The sequence below is a fragment of the Oryza glaberrima genome, chromosome 5, assembly GCF_000147395.1.
Source record: "Oryza glaberrima chromosome 5, OglaRS2, whole genome shotgun sequence".
Taxonomy (NCBI): domain Eukaryota; kingdom Viridiplantae; phylum Streptophyta; class Magnoliopsida; order Poales; family Poaceae; genus Oryza; species Oryza glaberrima.
In genome coordinates this window covers 11226492-11247018 of record NC_068330.1, presented here as the reverse complement: position 1 = coordinate 11247018, position 20527 = coordinate 11226492, and the positions used below count along the sequence as shown (strand labels likewise).

Genomic DNA, 20527 nt, shown 5'->3' with positions numbered 1-20527 from the left:
ACGGACCATATCTGTAACTACCTATTCCGTTAGGGATATGGGCTGTATTTTGTAATACGGACTCCTTCTCCGATATAAGGAGGGGTCTAGGTGCCTCTTGGGGTACGAGATTCTACTATCAGATCATACGATCAATAATACACTCGGCGGATCAAACCCCGGACAGGAGTAGGGTATTACTTCTTATTAAGAAGGCCTGAACCTGCATAAACTTCCTTGTCTCCAAACCCATCCACTTTTCTAGCTTGATAGCCACCCCCTTTTAGTATTGCCGAAATCTTGTTTCGACACCACCCACGGCGCGCTCTGCACCGTCGTCGCCACGCCGGCCATGGTGGCGAGGGTGCGCCCCACCGTTGACTCGGCCCGGCGGTCCGCCTCACCAAGTTCCCGCTCGACAACGCCACCTCCTCCTCCACGCTCGCCCGACGTGCCTTGTGGTGGACTTCTGCCACCCGTGTGTAACACCCCAGGTAACCACGTACCTAGAATGCCACACCAAAATACACTCAAAAACTAAGTCCTAAAATTATTAGAAATTTCGGCAAAGTCTCCCCTAAAAATACGGACATCACGACAGGCAGTTATAAGAAAGGTCAATACCGATATAAACCACACAATCCAAACCATCCTAGCTCCACAAATCCCACGTGAAAAATAAGGATCAGAACCTTAAATGACCTTTACAAGTTCTATGCAAAACTTATGCTGAGCAAAAATTATAGTCTAAAACTAATTTCAATTGTGTGCAATAATAATGTGTAGTCCAAGGGTGCTACTCCCGCTCCATGCCGATCGATGTCATTAGGTACCTAAAAACCAAATTAAACACAAGAGTGAGTAAAGAATACTCAGCAAGTACAATCTTGAACTAGTAAAACATACGCATGATTTATGCATTAAGAAACCAACATGAAGGGTTGGATTTACTTTATTTTTAAACCAAAGAAGTCAAAAGATAGTAGTTCCCTCCCGGGCAGGTGTGAATATCCTCTTAGCATTACCGGTAAGCCGAGCAAGCGTGATCAGCGCTTCTTAAGGATCATGAATAAAAATCCAAATTGCACTCCCATGGCTACGCATGGTTCTTGAATAATGTAAACAGAACATCCGGAATAATGAAACATGAATAACGTCATGAATTTGAATATGGGTCGCAACACGAATAAGTAGCATAACGTCATAGCCATACAATCAGTAATAACGAGCAATTGAATAATAATTATGCAAGTAAAGCCAAACAAAACAACTCAGTTTTGTCCATCACATAAGTCCGTCTTGTACTTGCCTTAACTCATTCGATACTCCGACTCAACTCCTCCAACGTTGGAACCCTCCACACCTGTGGAGCAAAACTACGCATAAACCACTATATTTAACTAACGATGGTTACAAGGGATATTTACTAAAATCGAAACCTAGAACATATAAACCTTTTACCGATTTGTATTAAATAACCTATAGCTGTTCCATTACTGTTTTATGAGTAACTCACAAACCGTCTAACGGAAACTAGCAAATAATACAACTTCGGACATCTAGACAAAATTGTCTACAACTTTCATGTTGAGCACAAAATCAGATTATGCCTCTGAAAATCCCAGATTAAGGAAAAACGAACTGCTGTCCTGATTTCTGGACCCGGTCAGCAGTACTGTTTTTGCTGTTTCTCCTAAACCATTTATCGGAATCGAGTGAAACTAGCACCGTTGGAAAGATATTGATAATGACTACAAACTTTATTTAGGACAACTAACCTGATTCCTGATGGTTTAATACCAGATTTGAAAACACGGTTTCAGCCTAGCGTTCGATATAAAATAAATTTGAAAAAACTGGAAACAGATCGTCTTAAATATAAATTAGAAACAACTATAGACTAAAACGGATTACCTAGCAGTACTAATGTATAAGAAAAACGAAGAATTTGAAAATATTCACCAAATTCCCCAAATTTCCCTTCTTCTATCAAATTTCCCCTTATTTCCTTCCTTCCTGTTCTTCTCTGCCTTCTCTCCCTCCTTCCTGTTCGTTGCAGGCCAACAGCAGCAGCAGCAGAAACGAATATTGGCAGCAACAGCAAGCCGTGCACCACCAGCAAGGAAGAGATCAGATCGGCAACAGCAGGGTTCGGCAGCAGCAGGGAAATTAACAGAAACAACAGTAGCTCACCAACGACCGGCTGCGGACGACGACGGCTGTGGCGACCGGCGACGGCTGCACCAGCGGCGGCGCCGGCGAAGAGAGGAATAGCAGCGGCGGCGGCAGAGCGCAGGAGGTGCGGCGGCTAGGGCTACAGGAGAATCGCTCCTGTTTCTTTTTTTTTTTCGTTTGTTTTTTTTTGGTTGGTTATATAAAGAGACTAAATAAGATCTAACGGCTCACATCTATTCAATCCTCGGGACTTCGTTCGGACTCCGATTACTATAAATTTATAGTCTATTTTGCACTATTCGGCGAGCTCTACGCACCCACGGTTCCCGATCACCTATATGAACAATGGTTTAAAAGTTGAACTTTTGCGCGTTTGCTCTAATATTCCGTGAGATATATTAATTTAAAACTTGGGGTATTACACCGTGGGCGTCGGAGCTCGCCGCCGGCCTCGCCGTCCCGCGGCTCACCTTCTTCAGTATGTGCGCCTTCTGCCTCCTCTGCTAGCACAACGTCGAGAGGTTCGGCGCCTACGACGGCGTCGCTGACGACAATGCGCCGGTGGTCGTGCCTGGCTTGGCGAGGAGGATCGAGGTCACGCGGGCGCAGGCCCCGGGCTTCTTCCGCGTCCCCGGGTGGGACAAGTTCGCCGACGATGTGGAGCGCAGGTGTTGGGCGGTGATGGCGCGGCGCGGCCGTGCTTGAGCCCTAGCCGGCTCGGCGCGGTGTGGAGCACGGCGGCAAGGTGGAACGGAGGGAGACGGCATGGGAGGAAGAAGGAGGTCCTCCAGCAGCCACTGGTGCCGAGTAGGCCGCGCGTGCTCTGGGCGTCGCCGCCGTCACCGAGCAAGCCGCGACCGGGAGGAAGAAGGAGGGAGAAAGAAAAGAAAGAGAGGAAGACAGATGGAGAGCTGACATGTGGGCCCAAGGGCATTTTTGACATTTCACGCGATTTCTCTCTCCTCTTCAATCGGAAATTATTATTTTAATCGGCGCGGTGTCCACAGGCAAATTACCACGTGTATGGAGTGTTTTCGCCCAAATATGAGTTTGGACAGTGTCCTAGGGCTAAAACCACATATAAGCAGTGCCCTGTAGCAAAATTTGCCCAATTTAAATCTGGGCACTACCATTGATTAGGTCACAATCCAAACCTACGAGTTTACTATTCCAATAACCAAAATATTGGTATGGCCCAGTTTTGGTAGCAAACCAAAACGGCCCTATATTCTTCTCGTTGAGTTCTAAACTTCAACTCCAAACTATAATTTCATTTTCCTTTAGCACCGCTTTCCAAAGTAAACGATGCATTTTATTAAAAAAAATATATATGTAGAAGTATCTTAAAATAAGAAATAAATTAATTTTAAAATTTATAATAGCTAATACTTAATTAATGATGAATTAATGAGCCGCTCTGTTTTACATGGTGCTAATATGCTGCTCTAATATGAACTTACAAACAGGCCCTGGCTCACTATCTATCTCCAGTTTTTCAGCCACGGGCTCTAGATATTCTATATATTTAAATATGAAATATGGTGATTTTTGTTTTCCAAAATATTTAACTTCGCACATGAGGCAGTGGATTTGTCTCAAACTCCCATGTAGTCTACAATGAACTATTTGTCCCATTTGGATTTGTGGACAATTTTTTGGGTTTTCAATGAACTATTTGGATTTGTGGACAATTCTTTTGGATTTTCGATTTACAGGTATTTATTTGAAATGGACAGGTGCCAAGCTAGTACTACAAAATATCGCCAATCCTTTCTTAAATCTTAAAAGGTCCATGGAGAACAGGCTGCTAAATTGCAAGTTTGCTACAGACGACAAGGCTGTACAGTGATGCCAGGTCAGTAATGGCTGCAGACGACAGTGATATACAGTGACTAAAACTCAACTTTACTCTTCAGTTGTCAATAGCTACAGAGCTCATCTCTCTTCTTCAGTTACTTGTCAACATCTACCACAAGTGAAAAAGCCTGAGGCGCCCTACTGGTCACAACCATTGACCACTTCATAGTTCATAGTACTAGTTTAGTGTCATACAAGGAATTTTTTATAAGTAAATTTCATCCAACGCAATAAATCATATTTAATCTTTAACTAGGACTATAGGAGATGTTACATCAGATCCAGAATAAACGTTTTTTTTTTCATCCATTGGTGCAAGCATGTCTTTTTGTTCCCAATAACATGGTGAAACAAAAGGTATCTTCCCTAAGGAGTGTATAAGCCACTGGCCTCTAATGTTTGCGCTAAATTCTTGGGTGAAGTTGATGTTTTACTCTTTCGATGTAATGACCAGCAAGCCCAGAGCGCCGATGAGCAGGTACTGCAACAACAGATAACAAATGTCAGCCATACTCTCAGCAATAGATCGATTAAGCTACAAATAATATTCTCAATTTGAGTTATAGTCTATCTAGGGAATAGATAACTGACAGACCTACCTAGTATCTATTTACAATATTGGAAATAATAATCGAGGACTAAAACTTTTATCAACATCTTACAAACTATTCCCACATGGATAATGGATTAGAGTAACCGTAGTTTAATCTCCAGGTTAGTAAACAAGGAAGAGCATACCTTTATAAATGGTTTCTCAGTCATGATGATTGTAACCCACCCGACATATGGAAGAAAGCTGCAGACAGCAGAAAAATAAGGTTGGCCAAGTTAATTTTCACCAGGAATGACAATAGATTAATGTTCTCAAATTGAGCATACTGACCCTACAGCCCGTCCCATAATGTGATGTTGGTGAAGCCAAAGCTGCCCATGTGCATAAAGAAGACGGTCGTCCCCAAAATTATTATCACCTGAGAAGCAGTTTACTAGTTAAGACAAAACATTCATTGGCACCCATTGTACATTAAACATTTCTAGATGTCCATTGCAACCAGCACTACACAAATTGACCAGAAAGAGAAACATATGGAGCAAAAGGAAATATGGTTAATACCTTTCGTGAGGATATCAACTTCAGCACTTTCCTCGCGTTCATGGACCTATACACAGATAAGAGTAAACTCAAATGAATACCCAGGAAAAATAACGAAATAAAAGGTGACTTAACATCAACTAATAAAAAGTTAGATTGATTGACGAAAACTTCAGAGTTCATTACCTTAATCACACGGTGAACAATTGGAATTTCACGGCCCTACATACGGTACAACCAAATGTTAAAATTAATGATTTCAGGAGCATATGTAAGCATGATTTATAGGGCCAATTGATAAATTCATGATTCAGCGAGTAATGTACAGATAATAAGTTACAATGACTCAGTAAGACTTACATCAATGTTGAAAACAACTATCTCTCCTGTGCGGATAGGATCTTTGCTCATGTGTAGAAAAAGGATATCGCCCTGCAAAGAAGATAATACATCATTCAGGTTTACTAGTGTGAAAGATGATCAAAGGATGCAAAAATGAAACATGGAGAAAACACTGGGGACTAAATAGACAATATTCACTAACACATTATCAGATTGACGTAACAGTATCCTTTAAAAGTGATGACTGGGAAATAACAAGTTAAAGATGGAAGGAAGGGAAAAGGACAAGGCAGCAACTAGTTACAAACTAACCGAACTATGAAACGGAATCTACTCTTATGCAAAAGAACTATACAATGTGTATTCTTATCCTCAGTGTTTTGTTCCAAACTGCATTTCAGAAGAGGAGGGAAGGTCGACTCCAAAGGTCTTTTGCTTTAGAAAAAACTAGAGATTGGCTTTTATCACGTGTTTGGAAGACTTGGAAGATCGAACTAATGGAATTAAATGGGTGCTAGAGAAATCAGGTGAATTCACAGTTAGCTCCTTGCGCAGAACTCAATTTGGGTTGAGTAAAATGTCAGCTACAAGATCTCTGGAAAGCTAAAATTCCTTTGATTATTATGTTTTTATTTAGTTAATACAGACAAAATCAAAAAGAAAAAGAGAACGTCAATCAATGCCAGACCAGTTCTCCATGTGGTGGATTCCTTGGCCTAAACTTACCACAAGCACTATCGAGTAAGCTACCAAAAGGTGGTGCATAAGAAATGGGTGGCTCGGATAAATATGCTCTGTGTGGCTTGATACAAGATGGGAATTGTGTCTTAGCTATATTATGGCTTCAGTGCAGCATCAATGAAAATGAAGCCCTTGGTTAGGAGTGCAGTCCTATGGCTTGGAAAAGTTATCCACATCTGGGTTCAAATGAAGATTGATCGAGAGGCTGGGCCCTGGATCTTAGGCTTGGCCACAGTTGTGTGGCCTGTTTGGTTACCAACAAATAAAATGGAGATAGAAGGAAAATGGATCAGGCAGCCTGTTGTGGTTATTTCCAGGTCCAGGATGGTTGTTCTTCCATGCAGCAAAGGAATGTGTTTTTAAAGCTGGTGATGGATAGACTGCGGCATTCGCGAGAAAATTAAGAAATAACTCTGTTAGCCTTTCTTCTATTTTGCTCTCACTATATCTGCCACTTTACAGTCCATTACTGTGCATTTTGGATGATATATTTTGCACCCTGGTTTCTCTCATTTCTGTGTGTTTCCATTTCCCTGCTCTGGTGACCCTAAACTATGTTGCTTCAATATAAAGTGGAGCAAGTGCATTTTATTCGAAAAAAGCAGATATGCAAAATCTTAACAGGACAAGATAGGCGAATAATTATGTCCACAGGACAAGACGAGGATAAATGTAATTAAAATAAGCAAATTTCATAGTTTTGTTAGGTGGAAACTAACCCTTTTAAATCCAGGCTCCATGCTACCAGAAAGGACCACAACCACTGGGGACTCGCTCCCCGTTGCAACCATCAATCCCTTCCATATGATCAGTGCGGAGGTAACAATCATACCTGCAAAGTAAAAAACATCTCAATAACGAGTCCCCAACCAAAGAGACAACAAATCCAAGAGCACTAAAACCTCAAACAAACAAACAAAAAAGCAGATTAACTGATAAAACCCAATACCCTTCTTTTCCCCTCCCTAAATATCACAACTTTACAATCTAATCTTAAGCAGGGAACAATATTATTATTTACAACTAGCTCTAACCCCTAAGTTTAAAACAATCATCTACAGGCATTCACCAAAGTCACAACCCACATTACACGAGAGCAGAAAAATCACAATCCATTCCTCTAAGGCTTTCATATACAATGCAGATATTCCTCGTTTTTTCTTTCAAGAAAAGGAAAACCTTAATAACCTCACAGGAACAGATCAAGAACCCCTAAAGCCTCCCTCCCCAAATCCTGCAGGCGTAACCTCCCAAACGCTTCAAAGAACCAAAGCTTTCGCATAATCGCGCGGTAAATCCATCACTACCTTTGAAATCAAGAACTACGCGGCGCCCCGCAACCCACTGATCTGAACGGGAAGGACTCCGAAAAGAAAAACTCTAAAACCGACGAACATAATCAGGGGATGAGATGAAGGGCGTCACCGAGGCTGATGATTTGCGCGAGGACTTGGCGGATCTGTATCGAGCGGATCGACTCCACCGTATCGCCGATGAACCCCATCTCTCTCGGGCCTCGGCTCCCGGCGCCCGGCGGCGAACTCAACGCTGGGAGAAGAAAGGAAAACAAATCTGCGTGTACTGCGTTCTGTTTTTTTTCGGACAGCACCCCGCGAATGGTCGGTATTTAGGTTCATGCCCCTCTCGTTGGGATCACGTCACTGGGCTTATTTCTGATCGACGGATGTGGATCGGACGGCTAGGGAAATGGTGCGGCAATGAAATGGCAGATTGTGCTCACAGAGTTTGGATATATTCTCGTGTAATGTGCCATTGGCCCGTTCGTTTCTAATGAAAGTGGAGGATAAACTTTTGAATTAAAATGGTACGTTTTTTAAATGGCTAAACGGTACGTTTCGCGTGAAAACTTTCTGTATGAAAGATATTCTAAAATATTAGATTAATCCATTTTTCAAGTTTGTAATAATTAAAACTCAATTAATCACACGTTTTTAACATCTCATTTTACGTGAAACATAAATACTCCCTCCGTCCTAAAATATAAGTATTTTTAGTTATGAATCTGGATAGGTGTGTGTCCATATTTATAACTAAAAGTTACTATATTTTAGGACGCAGGTAGTATGAAATTAACGGTAGGAAATGAAATGATATGCGGGAGAAGATGAATGTTACCGTTGATCATAGTCTCTCCTATAGATACGTCATTTATATCAGTACATAACCAAAATTATAGTGTAGCTATTAATTTTCTTATAGATGATGTGACACACGTCACCAGTAACTCGTGGTACTAATAAACCTGCTCTAAGCTGTACTACACTACTATATATTCTTATGATTATGATTAGAGAGCTACTATAGGAACAATATTTTACGTACGAAGCTCGTCAATGTAACGTTTTCGACGGAAGCCAGTCACGTTGTCCGCAACAAGTAACGTTTACCATCCGTGAGCAATCGTACGAGAGAATCAAACATAACAATCGTACGTGCGATTATGACATTTTTTAAAAAATGCGAGTTTAATAGTATGTTCTTTCTCATGAGTTCCCAACTCATCTCACTCTTTTTTTACGTGCACAATTTTCAAACTACTAAATGGTGCGCATTTAAAAAAGTTTATATAAAAAATTGTTTTAAAAAATCATATTAATTTGTTTTTAAAAATTTTTAGCTAATACTTAATTAATCCTGAGATTGAGAGTTTACACGAGAAAATTGATGGTGAGATTAAGATGGGAATTTGATTTTTAATCCCAGTATCTTGTTTAGTAGAGATGATGGAAATTGATAGGGAGTTTAGTTAGATATTAGTTCATTAATAAAAACGGATGGCTGAGTTTTGTTTAGGCAGAGTAAAGGAGGAATTCCCCCCCAATTACCATCTCCTACCCAAGTATTAAAAAGGAGAGAGTTCCTCTCACAATTCCCCATCCCTATTCCGCAAAAATTTTCATGTATTCTAACCAAACAAAGCAGTTAATAGCATCATCTCTCTAAACTCCCAATCCATTCTTAAAAACTCCGTCCAACCAAACGGACCGTCGTTCCGTTTTAAGTGAGGAGGATTGGCACCGGGGTGTCCTTGTTCTTGGGCTTAGCGCACCCAACAAGCGCTAAGCCGCTAAATGCCGTTAGTGTAATCGCATATAATCGGACTGCGATCTCCTCCCCTCTCCGGGCCCCGTCGGTCCGTCGTGGTGGGGTGGCCGGGTGGGGATCCTACCAGTCAATCTTACCGGCGGCACGCGCAAGCTCATTGACTTATCCTCCTCGAAGATATTCCTCTCACTTCGCTGCAATGGATTCGGATAGTGCCAGTCCATTCTGCCGTTCTGGGAAGAATCTAGAGTATCAAGTAGGAGCAGAGGCTGGAGCAGAGGCTGGGCCGCGCCATGGCCGGAGTAGGGGAGGTGCTCACGCCGATAGTCCTCAGGGAGGTGGCCAGGAAGCTGGGCTCCGCCGCCAGGGACCAGGTCACGGCGCAGTGGAACTTCACCAGGGACCTGGACGGGATGCGGACGACGCTGGAGTCCGTCAACGCGCTGCTCCGAGACCGGAGCAGCGGTCGGCGCCGGAGGATGTTTGAGTATATAGTAGTTTGAGTCGTATTAGAATAGAATTGGTTTGTTTGGATTCCTTCCATATCTGTAATCCTTCCTTATTTCCTCCCTATGTACTCTTTATATATATCGACCCCTGAGGCTTAATACAAATGTGTCCCACGTTATGCAGTATTCCTCTCGCCCTATACTATCCAATATGGTATCAGAGCGGGCGATCTAGCGCCGCTCTCACGCTTCCGCCGCCGCTGCCCCCGGGAGTAGCGATCACCCGGAGGTGGCCACCCATTTTTTCTTTTTTCTTCCTCGTCGCTGTCGTCGTCGTCTTGAAGAGATCGATCTCCACGTCTGTTCTTCGTCTAGTCTAGTCATCGTCAAGCAGCAGCAACAGATTGCATCTCCTCTGCCGACCTCCGTGCGCGGCGCTCTTGTATCACCGTCAGGCCGCCCGTCGTCGACTTCATCTTCAGCATCCGTTCTGCTCCGCCGGCCTCACCGACGGGGCCCTGCCGTCGTCGTCGCCTCCACTGGCCGACGATCGCGCCCCGATGGACAGATGGATGGCGCAGCTCGGCTCCACCTCTGGCACCGGTCTCCCCCTGCAACCCCCGACTCCTCCATCTCCAGCACCACCGTCGACCGGGGGGACAAGCTCCCAGCGCTGCTTCTCCACCGCCGGTCCTCGCCTACCACCTCGCCTGTCCTGCCGGCTGCCGGGACCATCCTCCGCCGGCTCACCGGACGTCCGCCGCTAGGGAGGAGCCCGTGCGGCTTTGGCTCAAGCGCCTCAAGGGCGGCCTACGATATCTCCGACATGCTCGACGAATTCCAGTCCATCGAGCCGGACGCAGGGAAGGTAAGCTCCTGACGAACCAAATTAACTTGTCCTGGGTCCGACCAAGTTAGAGTAGGAACATTTTGCCCAATTTTTGTAGTATTACGTTGTGGGATTATGGCACATCACTTTTTTTTTTGGTAAATCTAGTGTATCGGATAGATGAAACATGGGGCTAAAAGTTTGTGGGATGCCATAAATTTGATCTTGAACCAAACACTATGTACAAAAGAGTTGGAGTAACATATAGGCATTGTTTAGTTCACGAAAAGAAAATTTTTGGGTGTCACATCGGATGTTTGACTAGATGTCGGAAGGGGTTTTTGGACACGAATATCACCTAACGATTTATGGTGTAAACAATAGAGTCGCCAAAATCGATAGATCAAAATCGGCTAGTGAAACCGATTTCGAGATTAATTCACTTTCGCGGAATCACACGACTAATTTATAAGCAAATTAGCAAAGAGGATAAATATCGTACTTACGTGACGACGAACGACTAGTTTCCGAGCAAACTAGCAAAGGATAATCTTCTCGCTTTCGTGGAGAAGCACGGCCGTTTTTCAGCGCAAAATGGCAAAGATCAACCAAATTCTAGGGTTGCTAGAACTTAGCCATGAAAATGAAATAGAAAAGATCTAAAAAGAAAAAAAAGATCTACCCTATAGTTCAACAAATACTTTCACTCATTCACTCATCACTCATTTTTTCATTCCTCATGCAATGGTCAGGATTGTCTCGGTGAAATCCCAACGGTCCAGATCGCTCCCACCTCCCATCTCTCAACCGCGCCCTCCTCTCCGCCCCCTCTCTCTCCACTCTCAAGCCCCGCCATCCCCTCCCCGCGCCCAAACCCCCGTCTACCCCTAATCCCTCCTGTCCTCTCCCTCTCACGCGCCGCCACACCGATCCCTCCGCCGCCATCGCATCCGTGCTCGGCCAAATCGGCGCCACCGCCGTCGCTGCTGCCCTCGACTGCCGCCACTCGGCCGTCGTCGCGTCTGTTGTCTCGCCGCCACCGATGACTGATCCCCGCCGCCGGCTCGCCCTCAACCGATCCCCAACGCCGTCGTCTAGGATTCGCCTGAGCCCTCGACTGCCACCACTCCGCCGTTGTTGCGTCCGTTGTCTCGCCACCACCGATCCCTGCGCCACCGCCGTCGCCGTCGTCGCGTCCGTCATATCGCCGCCACCGATCCCCGCCGCTGGCTCGCCCTCAACCGATCCCCATCTCCGTCGTCGCATCCGTCGTTGTCCAGGATTCACGTCGCCGCCGACGCCTTCCATCACCTGGTCGCCGCCGACACCTTCCGCGCAGATCTCCTCCACGCCTCCCTCAGGTCGTTGCCGGTGTGGATCAGGACTCAGGAGGCCAGCCTCAACACACTGCGCTACACAGCCGCCGGCCTTTGCTGCTCCTGTTGCATGGATCTAGCGGTGGGATTTGCAATAGGGACGGCGATGTGCCCTGCTCGTGCTGGTGGCGGAGGTATGAGCATTGGGGAAGCGGCTGACACGGCCACGTACTCCCAAAGACCGGCCGCCGACCCTGCATCGGCGCCTCAATGGCCAGCCCCACAGTCCCCTCCCCCATCTAACTGGTAAAGGTTCCTCTTCCTCAGTTTTGGCGAGTTATTCACCTCTCCGCCTTTTCGTTCATTTGCCAATCCACGACCTTTTTCAGTGTAAAATGGCAAAGATCAACCAAATTCTAGGGTTGCTAGAACTCAGCCATAAAAATAAAATAGAAAAGAACTAAAAAGAAAAAAAGATGAATAGTAGATTGATAAAATTGTCCGGGGTTCTCATCTCTGATCATCCGTGACCAGCATATATATATATATATATATATATATATATATATATATATAGTAAATTTGTTTGATGCTCCATGGTGCCCGGGCACCATTGTTGAAATTGAGTATATACCCAATTCAAATGAGTATGAAACTTTTTCAATTACTTAGATATTAACATTAACTACTTTACTAACTAGTTCAAAGCAAGTTTGAACTGAATTTGAACTTGTTTTTGTTAGATTTTGATTCTAGGTATATAGCATCCATACATATAATTAGTTAGGTATGTAATCATGAATTGTGAAATAAAGTTAAATTTGAGTTGTTTTGTTGATAGGTATAGGTATGAATCGAATTATTATAACTAGGTATATACTCACAATTTAAAAATTTTGAAAAATTTGAGTGATTTTGTGCATTTGATACCATGGTGCCCGGGCACCATGGTGCCCCATATGAGTGTCCTCTATATATATATATATATATATATATATATATATATATATATATGTATATGTGTGTGTGTGTGTGCCGTCGTACACATGAATTAACCGGTCCCACACAAAAATAGGAAAGTTGAACCGAAAGGAAACAAACTAATAAAACAGAAATAATATCTTTATCTTTGCAGCCACCCGCGCTAATCATGCCTTGTCATCTGTGAACTGCCGCCTCAGCCGCACACCAACGCAAGCCAATACGGCTCCTGTGCATGAGAAGGAGTAATGCAGCACGCCAAATTTCTTCTCCACTGCATGTATGTGATCAAATCAATCCAGTATGTACAGAATGCACAGCAGTAACTCCTCGGTCGTAGCAGCACATGCATCACCATGCCGATCCAAACACTGCAGCTCCCCCAGCAACTCGTACACCTCCAGGTGCAACACAAATTCCTGCACATATATCAAGCTAGCCAATTCTTAAGGAAACCACCTAACGATTGCACCAACTATTCTAAATAATCTGGCCCGCTCAAATGAAATCAACCATGAGCTAAATTATGGCGTAAACACATCTCCTCTGCCGACCTCCGTGCGCGGCGCTCTTGTATTGCCGTCAGGCCGCCCGTCGTCGGCTTCATCTTCAGCATCCGTTCTGCTCCGCCGGCCTCATCGACGGGGCCATGCTGTCGCCGTCGCCTCCACTGGCCGACGATCGCGTCCCGATGGACAGACGGATGGCGCAGCTCGGCTCCACCTCTGGCACCGGTCTCCCCCTGCAACCCCCGACTCCTCCGTCTCCAGCACCACCGTCGACCGGGGGGGACGAGCTCCCGGCGCTGCTTCTCCGCCGCCGGTCCTCGCCTACCACCTCGCCTGTCTTGCCGGCTGCCGGGACCATCCTCCGCCGGCTCACCGGACGTTCGCTGCTCGGGAGGAGCCTGTGCGGCTTTGGCTCAAGCGCCTCAAGGGCGGCCTATGATATCTCCGACATGCTCGACGAATTCCAGTCCACCGAGCCGGACGCAGGGAAGGTAAGCTCCTGACAAACCAAATTAACTTGTCCTGGGTCCGACCAAGTTGGAGTAGGAACATTTTGCCCAATTTTTGTAGTATTACGTTGTGGGATTATGGCACGTCACTTTTTTTTGTAGTACGGTTTATCTAACTTGGTTGCAACATTAAGTCAACGACCTGTTGTGTATATCTGAGATCCAGTAACCAATTGTCAAAACCATTTTACATAATCTTCTTGCACTGAACTACTTCTTCAATGTCGTCAAAGTAAACAATCCTGTGTTCGTTAACAGTTTGGCCAGGTTTCCATCAATATAAATTGTAGCTTGTGACTTTTCACTAATTCTCACGTATATTAATAAATCAAGTGAAATTTATTGCAGAAAAAGGGAGTGTTCCACAAACTTGCAACTGCACCTAGCAGGTTTCCTATGGCTAGTAAGATGAAGAGGATGAGAAAGGAATTGGCAAAGATCACAGAGGAACACAAGAATTTCAGTTTTGTGCCAAACACTGCTTCCTTTGAGCAGCATCTATCGTGCAGATCCGCGGCCTCAATTACCTGAGTTGACTGATGAAAGTGTCATCATCGGGAGGTCCGAGGACAAAAGAAACATCATAGCTGCATTGCTGACAAGAGGCTCTGAAGAAGTACCATTATTCTTCCTAGGCTGTGTTTAGTTCAGCGTAAAGTTTGAATTTTAGTTAAAATTGGAGATGATGTGACTGAAAAGTTGTGTGTGTATGACAGGTTGATGTGATGGAAAAGGACTAAAGTTTGGATCCAAACTTTGGATCTAAACACAGCCCTATTTATGGGATTGGAGGCATTGGTAAAACAACGTTGGCACACATGGTTTTTGATGACAGCCATTTCACAAAGTACGATTTCCATGCATAGGTCCATGTGTCTCAGACCTTTGATTTGGATAAAATAGTGAACACAATAATTTCACATGTTGCATATCCAGAAAAGGAGAGCTTTATTTCAGATATTCAGTTGATGAGAAAACGCCTTGCCGGTCTACTAGAAGGCCGAAGGATTTTGATTGTTTTAGATAACATATGGGAGAGCGACCAATTTAAGCTGGACAATTTGAAGATTATGTTAAATGTTGGCAAGAAGGGCAGTGAGGTGGATGTCATAGTTACCACACGCACAGAAGAAATTGCCAAAAGAATTTGCACAGTGAAACCATACAAGCTAGAACCATTGAACGATGACATATGTTGGGCTATCATTAAAATATACAGTGCCTTTGAAGGTAGAGGTGATAAACAGCAGGTGGAGGTTATAGGGCAAGAGATTGCAACCAAGTGTGGAGGTATGCCCTTAGCAGCTCGAGCACTTGGGGTACACTTTGTATTCCAAAGCAGTTGACAGATGGCTAGCACTGAACAACAGTGAAATATGGAACGAATGTTCCTCTGAAGAAGCATCTTTACCACATCACTTGGTGCTTCCATCCTTGAAGTTAAACTACTACAACATGCAATCTTATTTGAGGATGTGCTTTGCCTATTGTGCCATCTTTCCAAAAGGTGGCAATATCACAAAATACAATTTGATTCACCAATGGATTGCTCTTGGTTTCATCGAGCCATCCATCACATTCTCTGCTGCATAGCTTGCTGAGGACTACATAGAGCATCTCTTGGGAATGTCCTTCCTTCAACATTCTAAATCATATTCGGTAAGTAATCAGATGTGCACTTCTCTATAAAGAAACAAACCTAGTTCCTTTTTTTTTTGAAACAGTAGACGGTAGGAGATCTACCGGATATATTAGAAGAAGAGAGTTGACCCTGTTTATAAGGAAAACCAGTCCCGAAAACCATACAACTGCACAGTTTGCTAAAGGGAAACTGGCAAAAACCTTGCACAGAAGACACGAAAAAGCCTGCGACAAAACTACGAATCGCAGTAGTGACCGAGGGGAGAGCAAGACCCTCAAGGCGAAGCCTCCAAGGAGGTGAACAACGACAGAAGCCGCTGCCGACGCCTGCCCAAAGAACTAGGCTGGGTTTTCACCCAAAGGGAGAGAAAGTCCATAAGGCAACACCTCCAAGGAGGAAACGGCGCCCGCAGACGTCGATGTTGCCGATCCTGGAAGACTAGACAAGGCTTTCACCTAAGAATTCCTCAAAGGTGTAGAGCCTCTAAGAAACCAGAGCCAGAGTGTTAAGTGTTATCGTTGCCTGGCTCATCGGCTGAACCCGATGCAGCAGCTCCGACTCCGCCTTAACACAAAAACTCTAGCATCGTAGAGGGCAAGCACCCTGCTCAAAACTCGGCACTACGACAGACTCACACGGACACAGGACACTTGAAGCACTGGCGAGACCTAAGAGCCCTGACTACAAACAAATTGGACCCCAAACACGGACGAACACTTCTCCTCAACCACCGAAACGCTCCACGGCCGGGTCTGGAGATGGCCAAAAGAAGGGAGGAGCACCAAGGAGTGAAGGAGTCTTCCATGAATCCGGCGAGGAACTCTGGCCATCACGGGACAAACCCTACGACTGCTGCAACCACCACCAACTTCACCGCCAGCGCAGAGAGCACATTGGGGCGAGCAGATGAGCAACTAAGAAGAAGTGATGGTGAGGGGAAGGGAGGAAGGGATGTGCGGTGAGTGGAGGGGGGGCCTGAGCAGCTGCCGGCGATGGCCGGAGGAACAGAGAGGAAGAGAAAAAGGAGGAAGACAGCAAGGGAGAAGGAACGGGTGGTTGCAGGGGCGGCCTCCGCAAATGCCGGCGACGGGAGGGTGGTCGGAGACCAGACTCACCAACCACGGAAGGCCGACCACCGGTGCGTACTGGTGCCACGCCGCCACGCGGACGCCGGCAAACCACCGCCCATACTCCGGCGCACGCGCCGCTGCGCGTGACCGCCGCCTCGCGAGTCGACTTGCGTGACGACCCCGCCGCCTCGCAAGCCGCCAGACGCCGCAGCGGCCACCGCCAGCCGCGCCACCTCCGCTTCGCGCCGCCCCACGACACCACCGTCGGCGCACCGTCCAGATCCGGCAACGGCGGTGCCGGATCTACCGCCGCCTGGCCAGGATTCCTCGCCGCCGCCACTCTCCGCCGCTGGCAAAAAAACTCCACCTCCCCCACGCCTGAGAGGGGGCACCACTGCGGAGAAAGCCCCGCCGCCGCCTTCCTAGCTCGCCGGCCGGCTTTGCCGGCGGTGAGCTCCGGCGGCGGCGAGGTAGGGGAGGGGACGAGGGTGGTCGGCGCCGGCGGTAGGGTTCGCCCCCCGTGTCGCCTGCGTGTGGGCAACGCCGGGGTCTTTTTCAAATGATGGATCATTTTGCCTTGGCACATCATCAATCATTTTGCACATCTAATATGATAAAACAGCCACATATTATAAGGTTTTTGAAGTAGTATATTACTTTTGAAACAAATCTCCATCTCAAGTCACCAAAAACAGTATAATAGGATGATTATAATTGACGATTTGACGTTTCCATACACAACTTGCTTTGTGCAGATTAGTCAAAAGGATGATAGACTCGTAACATTGACCATGCATGATCCTGTGCATGACATGGCAAGATCAGCCATAGATGATGAATTAATTGTTCTAGATGATACGAAAGAAAATAAATGTGGGCAAAGCACTTACCGCTACGTATTCATCACCAACTAGGACAAGCCATCAAAGGAATTCTCCATGATTTTACATGGAAAGATAAGGGCTCTCCATTTGGTGGGTTGTAGCAAAACAAAACTCAATGATGGAGCATTTTCATCTGCGAAGTGCTTGCGTGTCTTGGATTTAAATCATTGCTCTATACAGAAGCTTCCTGATTCCATCTATCAACTGAAGCAGTTGCAATATCTTCATGCGCCACAGGTTAGAGATGGAGTGATTCCTGAATCTATTAGCATGTTGTCAAAATTAAATTACCTCAACCTCCGTGAATCTCCTGAAATATCGAAATTACCCGAATCAATTGGCAAGCTTGAGGCTCTGACGTACCTCAATTTATCAGGCTGCTCTCATCTCGTAGAATTGCCAGAATCGTTTGGGGAACTAAGAAATTTGGAGCACCTTGATTTATCAGGCTGTTCTCGACTAGTAGAATTGCCAGAAACAGTTGGAAAACTTGACGCTCTGATGTACCTCAATCTATCAGGGTCTAGAATAGTAGAATTGCCAGAATCATTCAGGGAACTAAAAAATTTGGTGCACCTTGATTTGTCAAATTGTACTCATCTTACAGATGTATCTGAACATTTAGGTAGCCTCAACAGGCTGTATAGACCCCGATTATATTCAAGGTGCTTAGTTGCTTACCCTCGCAGAAGAAAAATTCAAGGTGCTTATCTGAAGTTTTGGGTAGCCTCACCAGACTGCAATATCTGAACTTGTCTTCAGAACTCTCTAGTGTTCAGAAGGAAAATGAAGCTTCACACATTCATATGCAAAATGTGATGGATGCAATATCAAGATTAGTGTATTCAGATTCAGGATATTCAGCACGTGGGATACTATCAGAAGCTTTGGGTAGCCTCACCGAACTCAAGTACTTAAACTTGTAAGGGTGCCTTCTCATGGTAGTATTGCCTGGATCATTTGGAAACCTTGAAAATTTGGTGCATCTATATTTATCCGGCTGCTCATGTTTGGAATGGACACCAGATAATTTGGTCGGCCTTACAAAACTTCAACATTTGAACTTATCACACTACTGCACAGGGACTCCCAGATCATCTATGCCATCTCAGGGGGCTGCAAGATATTTTGATCGGTCTTACCGAACTGCGGTATTTATATTTAGCTCAGGGCCTAACACCTGTGTTCAGTTACCTAGCTGATAGCCTCAGATACATTGAATGCATTAGCACACTCTCCAATTTAGAGCATTTTAGATTTGTCTGGAAATCTCTATCTTTCTTGTCTTCCTGAAAGTTTTGGAAGCCTCAAGAAGCTACATACCCTGAACCTCTCGAACTGCTGCCATCTAAAGAGCCTACCAGAAAGTTTATGCGAGATCGATTGCCTCAAGCTCCTATATGCGACAGGTTGCCAGGGACTGGAGTCAGTCAAGACAAGAGTCCATCTCAGCTCCACCAGAATTCTTTTTTAGACGATGGAAATGGTTTACTTCTCCGCCCTGTGCTGTTAGGCACACAGCCAAAGCTCTACCAGAATTTAGTTTTGTTGCCAAACTTTGTGGTTCATGTAGGTGATAACGAACTTGGAAGCAATATTTTTTTGCTTCAGGATGCAAATCCTGCGGAGTTGCAGATAAGTTGTCTAGAAAATGTACAATCCACAGGAGAAGTCAAGAGGATAAAGCTGTCACAGAAAACAAGCATCTCAAAACTGGCACTTGAATGGAGAAGGGATGCCAAGAGATTTGCTGATGACATGAATGTATTGGAACAGCTAGTGCCACCAAACACTTTGAGTCAGTTCGAGCTACGAGGTTACAACAATGTTTGCCTTCCAAGATGGTTAACATGCATTTCTTCATATCTCCCTGATCTTGTACGGATTGTGCTGGATGATATCCCGAGCTGCAGTAGCCTACCACCACTTGGTCAGTTAACGAACTTGCAGGAATTGACTCTTAGAAGCATGCCTAGCATTAGTAAAATCGATGGGGATATCTGTGGTGGCAGCGAACCCTTCCTTCAACTGATAAAATTTACCCTTGATAGTATGGAAATCCTGGAGGAATGGAGGACATCATATAATGACCATGGTGATAAGGTGTTCATGTTCCCAAGTTTACAAGAATTGGAAATATTGGACTGCCCCAAGTTGAAGTTGAAGCTATATGAGCCAAGAGCTTTCCAGTGGAAAATATCGAACAGTGATAATATAGTAACATCATGTGGAGGTGGACAGTACACTGGCCCATCATCGTCTTCGTCATCAACTACCTTGGATGTCCAACATTGCAAGGTGCCGCTGGATCAGTGGACATTGCTTTGTCACCTCCCTGCCCTACATGAGCTGAGGATATACGAGTGTGACGACCTTACCTGCAGCTCACCTGAGATTATTGAAAGCCTTTCTTCCATTAAACAGATAACAGTAGAGTGTCAAGACATGGTAGAACTGCCAGCAAGTCTGTGTCAGTTCAAATCTCTTCCGAAATTGATTCTGTGGAAATGCTTGAAGCTGAAGTCATTGCCAGAGAGCACGAAGCATCTCACGTCCCTGAAATCGCTATGGATGGTCGGTTGTTCAAGCATGACATCCCTACCGGAAGGGCTGGGCCACCTCGCCTCTCTCATGGAACTGAACATCAGTGACTGCCCACACCTCAAATCCTTGCCGGAGAGTATACAACTGCTCCCCATGCTTGAAGTTGTAAAAGTTTCCTACTGTCCTGAATTAAAGAGGTGGTATGAAATAGAGGAGAACAAGATGAAGCTTGCTCACATAGGAAAGAAAGTAAGAATTAACCCAGCAAACCTACTGTTTCTGCAGTTATTTATGCTTACATTGTTTGCAGTGCTTTATTGCCCCTAGTCTGCACTGCTAATCTTCTTGAGCACCTTACTGTACAAATAATGTTTAATTCTTGTTTTAGAGGAGAAATGACTATTATGATATGGTTGATCATCTTGGTCAAAATATATGAAACTAAGGAATATTTAATGACAACAAACAAATTAAGCATTAGAATTACCTCCATTGTGCAATTAATGCATGAATGAAAGAACACACGAGCATGCTTGAGTGT

At 45.0% G+C, this 20527-nt stretch overlaps 3 protein-coding genes and 1 long non-coding RNA gene across 4 annotated transcripts; 2 read left to right on the top strand and 2 right to left on the bottom strand.

The window, feature by feature from the left end:
• Positions 1-188: 188 nt before the first annotated feature.
• Positions 189-2356, bottom strand: LOC127774387 (uncharacterized). The gene is made up of 3 exons (XR_008017730.1): positions 2173-2356; positions 1942-2025; positions 189-812 (listed from the first exon to the last, which is right to left on the bottom strand). It is a non-coding gene; the product is annotated as an uncharacterized LOC127774387 (long non-coding RNA).
• Positions 2357-4038: 1682 nt separating this feature from the next.
• Positions 4039-7780, bottom strand: LOC127772714 (uncharacterized). The gene is made up of 8 exons (XM_052298666.1): positions 7613-7780; positions 6907-7019; positions 5465-5536; positions 5291-5326; positions 5126-5171; positions 4895-4982; positions 4750-4807; positions 4039-4492 (listed from the first exon to the last, which is right to left on the bottom strand). The coding sequence occupies exons 1-8, from the start codon at positions 7689-7691 to the stop codon at positions 4442-4444; spliced, it is 543 nt and encodes a 180-aa protein (XP_052154626.1). The 5' UTR covers positions 7692-7780; the 3' UTR covers positions 4039-4441.
• A 1563-nt stretch (positions 7781-9343) lies between these two features.
• LOC127774161 (disease resistance protein RGA2-like) lies at positions 9344-15439 on the top strand. The gene is made up of 7 exons (XM_052300444.1): positions 9344-9750; positions 10342-10505; positions 13762-13828; positions 14195-14249; positions 14356-14462; positions 14713-15136; positions 15354-15439. Exons 1-7 carry the CDS (start codon positions 9547-9549, stop codon positions 15437-15439), a joined length of 1107 nt encoding a protein of 368 aa, XP_052156404.1. The 5' UTR covers positions 9344-9546.
• A 1041-nt stretch (positions 15440-16480) lies between these two features.
• On the top strand, positions 16481-20313 carry LOC127774160 (uncharacterized). Its single transcript, XM_052300443.1, has 5 exons — positions 16481-16636; positions 17680-18034; positions 18370-18450; positions 18526-18593; positions 18739-20313. The coding sequence occupies exons 1-5, from the start codon at positions 16481-16483 to the stop codon at positions 20311-20313; spliced, it is 2235 nt and encodes a 744-aa protein (XP_052156403.1).
• Positions 20314-20527: the final 214 nt, after the last annotated feature.